This window comes from Tupaia chinensis, unplaced genomic scaffold (genome assembly GCF_000334495.1).
Source record: "Tupaia chinensis unplaced genomic scaffold, TupChi_1.0 Scaffold149922_1, whole genome shotgun sequence".
Lineage (NCBI taxonomy): Eukaryota > Metazoa > Chordata > Mammalia > Scandentia > Tupaiidae > Tupaia > Tupaia belangeri.
Window position 1 is genome coordinate 1,738,174 of NW_006209766.1, and position 4,040 is coordinate 1,742,213.

General features: G+C 51.1%; 1 protein-coding gene across 1 annotated transcript in view; it reads left to right on the top strand.

Moving 5' to 3' along the window:
• LRFN3 (leucine rich repeat and fibronectin type III domain containing 3) overlaps positions 1-4,040 on the top strand; it is a 9,716-nt gene that overhangs the window by 3,218 nt on the left and 2,458 nt on the right. Inside the window, 1 exon segment of the mRNA XM_027769528.1 lies at positions 1-524. This exon segment is cut by the window's left edge and continues 137 nt beyond it. Coding sequence (XP_027625329.1) covers positions 1-524 — 524 coding nt within the window.

The following is a 4,040-nucleotide window of genomic DNA, read 5'->3' on the forward strand; positions in this document are numbered from 1 at the left end:
CCTGCAGGTGGGCCGGCTGCTCTGCGCTGCCGGGCAGTGGGGGACCCTGAGCCCCGTGTGCGCTGGGTGTCGCCCCAGGGTCGGCTGCTGGGCAACTCAAGCCGTGCTCGCGCCTTCCCTAATGGAACACTGGAGCTGCTGGTCACCGAGCCGGGCGATGGTGGCACCTTCACCTGCATTGCGGCCAATGCAGCTGGTGAGGCCACAGCTGCTGTTGAGCTGACTGTGGGTCCCCCACCACCCCCCCAGCTGGCCAATAGCACCAGCTGCGACCCCCCGCGGGACGGGGATCCGGATGCCCTCACCCCGCCCTCTGCTGCCTCTGCCTCTGCCAAGGCGGCTGATACCGTGCCCCCTACGGACCGTGGTGTCCAGGTGACTGAGCACGGGGCCACAGCTGCTCTCGTCCAGTGGCCAGACCAGCGGCCTATCCCAGGCATCCGCATGTACCAGATCCAGTACAACAGCTCAGCCGATGACATCCTCGTCTACAGGTGCAAGGCCCAGGCAGTGGGGCAGCTCGGGTGGGGGAGTGAAGCATGAGGGGGTCGGTCGGGAGTCCACCTACTAATACCCCAGACTGAAACACACATGAAAAATGGTGCTGCAAGGTTACAAAGGAAATCAGACAGCAAAAGAAACCAGGCAGCAAGGATAAGAATCAGGCAGAAAGTGTACAAGAAATCCAACAGCAGTGTTTAAAAGCCATCAGTCAGGAAGGACGAAATAGACAGCAAATGTTAAAACGAATCCGGCAACAGGGCTAAGAAATGTCAAACAATAATGATAAAAGAAATCAAGCTACACGAATAAAGAGAAATAAGGCAGAAAGAGTAAGATATAATTGAACTAGAACAAAACATTCATGGTGGCCTAGCTGCAGTAGCCTGCACTGGTTGACACTGCTACTTGGCAGGCTGAGGCCACATGGGAGGCGCTGGTTCAATTCCCAATCCATCCTGTAATGCTAGGTATGGTAGTGCATGCCTATCATCCCAGCTACCCAGGAGGCTGAGGCAGGAGGATTTATCTTGACATAGCGAGACGGTGTCTTACCACAAGTAATAATTTAAGAGCCCGTCAGGTGGGGTGGTGGTTAAGGCAGCTGGATCCCACACTGCCACCTGGTTTGAGTTCCAGGACTACTGGCTCAAGAAACACACTGGGAGCATGCACATGCGTGCCCAAAATCTCAAAAGGAGAAGGGATTTTGTCATGGTCATGGTCACACACACACACACACACACCCGGAGGATACTTTCTCTCTCTCTCTGGCAAGTGCACACGCCCTATAGTAAATTTTAAAAATCAACCAATAATGGGGACAGGGTACAGAGGATAAACACAAATTTAAATAGTAAAGGTAAGTAGAGACAAAACAGGTTTTCCAGGTGTTAGGGCTAGGTCCAAACCCAGCTGCAGGAAGAAAGGATATCAAGTAGAACGTACAGGGATTGCAGGAAAGATTAAAAGAGGGAACCTTGTTGCGAAAGGAATCGGTGCAGAGGTCAGAGGTTAATAGGTGTCAGGTTTGTGTAGTGTGAACTGCTCCCCTTGTATGAAATTCTACTATGATGACATCTAATTTTTTTTTTCTTTCTCAAATTGCCAGAGGGTGTGAGCACTCACCAGAGAGAGAGAGAGACTCTACCCCCCAGTGGGGCATGGTCATGCCATAATCCCTTCTCTAGCCTGCCAGGATATGGGGCATGCACACATATACACCCGGCATGTTTTATACGCCAGCGCGGCTAGACTTGAGCTAGTCAGCCACGTGGGATCCAGCTCCCTTACAAACTAGGCTACAGATACGGCCCTACATTTATTTTCTAAATTGGATTAAACCTGGTTTAAGCTCCACTTGCAAGATGAACAGGAATACCCCGTTTGCCACTCTTGGGGGTTTCCTACTCACTTGCATTGTTGCAAATCGAAACCTGGAGTTTACACATTCCAGGAAGTGGATCAGTACCACGTCTACCCCCAAGCCAGGAGCACTGGTTCCCCTGCCGTGATCACAGGTGCTCCATAGTGGTAGGCACACAAGGGCGTTGGCGGTTTGTGTAGTGTGAACTGCTCCCCTTGTATGAAATTCTACTATGATGACATCTAATTTTTTTTTTCTTTCTCAAATTGCCAGAGGGTGTGAGCACTCACCAGAGAGAGAGAGAGACTCTACCCCCCAGTGGGGCATGGTCATGCCATAATCCCTTCTCTAGCCTGCCAGGATATGGGGCATGCACACATATACACCCGGCATGTTTTATACGCCAGCGCGGCTAGACTTGAGCTAGTCAGCCACGTGGGATCCAGCTCCCTTACAAACTAGGCTACAGATACGGCCCTACATTTATTTTCTAAATTGGATTAAACCTGGTTTAAGCTCCACTTGCAAGATGAACAGGAATACCCCGTTTGCCACTCTTGGGGGTTTCCTACTCACTTGCATTGTTGCAAATCGAAACCTGGAGTTTACACATTCCAGGAAGTGGATCAGTACCACGTCTACCCCCAAGCCAGGAGCACTGGTTCCCCTGCCGTGATCACAGGTGCTCCATAGTGGTAGCCACACGTGGGTGTTGCCGATACCTCTACCAGAGTCCAGCCTTGCATGGACACTCATGGACGACTCCTGTCCTCATTGCTAGGCTGGACCAGGGATGCAGTTCCCAAGGCCTGCCTCCCAAGGGCTGGGGCCAACACTTTGAAAACCCAGTACTCAAATCCCCTTTCCCTTCCCTGGAGTCCACACCTCAAGAGATTTGATTTCCTTTTTAGACTTGGAAGCTCGGCACACCTATTTCCCTCCCTTTTTTAATAATTTTTTTTTTTTGAGAGATTTTCACTGTAGGGCGCGTGCGCTCGCTAGACAGACAGAGACATAGAGACAGAAAGCGAGAAATCACCCCCCAGGGGGGATGGTCATGCCATAATCCCTTCTCCTCCATTCTCCTCTCGGGATCTTGGGCACGCACGCACACGTGCCCGGCGTGAGTTTTAAGCCACCGGGTCCAGGACACGAACCGCGGTCGACTACGTGGGAGTCCAGCGACATAGCCATTACGCTAACTGCTGGTTCCCTCCCTCCCTTTTTTCAAAACATTTCTCAGTAGGTTCCATGAGAGCTCACCCCAGAAAATGATACAAGTCCTGGCCACGTTGCCCAGCAAAATGGGATGCAGGCTTCCCTAGATATTTACCCTCCCACGGGCAGTCACCAAGTTCTCTGTTGCTCTCTCATGAAAGTAGTTTAGGAGAATGGAGGGCTGATTTCTCACTTTCTGTCTCTCTCGCTTTCTGTCTTTCTGGCGAGCACACACGCCCTATAGCAAAAACCTCTCCAAAAAAAAAAAAAAAGTAGTTTAGGAATAAAACTGATTATAAAACAAGTTATATCTCCACCAGGGCGCTCTGCTACAAAGGGAAAATTGTAGAACTGGGTGGTAAGGATAAAATGAAATGGGAAAGAGAAGGAGAAGTAGAAGCCAGGCAACAGAGGTCCAAGGGAATTAGGTGACAGAGCCAAAAAGAAATAAGGCAACAGGGAGAAAAAGAAGTCAGTGGCGGCGACGGGGGCACATTTGTTTAATGGAAAGGGAATGTGATGACAGGGCTCGCTGGAGAGCAGACTGTAGAAATAATCGTGATAGCAAGGCAATGAGGCTAGGGGGAGATTTATTGGCAGGTTAGAAGGAAATCAGGCAACAGGGGTGTGGGGAAGTCAGGTGGTTAGAGTGCAGAGAATTCCAGCTGTGCGTGGAGGAAAATCAGGCAGCTCAGAAAAGAAAATTGAACTGGGAGTGAACTGGAGACGTGTCTGGCAGCAGAGCTCGCAGGAACGTGGGTCCTAGATTGGAAGGAAATCGGGTGGTGGGACCAAAGTCAAATCAGGAGGAGGACTGGGGCAGAAGCAAGCTAGAGGGAGGATGGGCTTTGGGCCCAGGAGGGGAATCAAAAGGGGATTGGGTGGCAGGCTTCGGGGAAGGGAGAGGCGGGCTAGGGTTCACTGCCCAGATGTGCTCTAACCCTGTCCGAGTTCC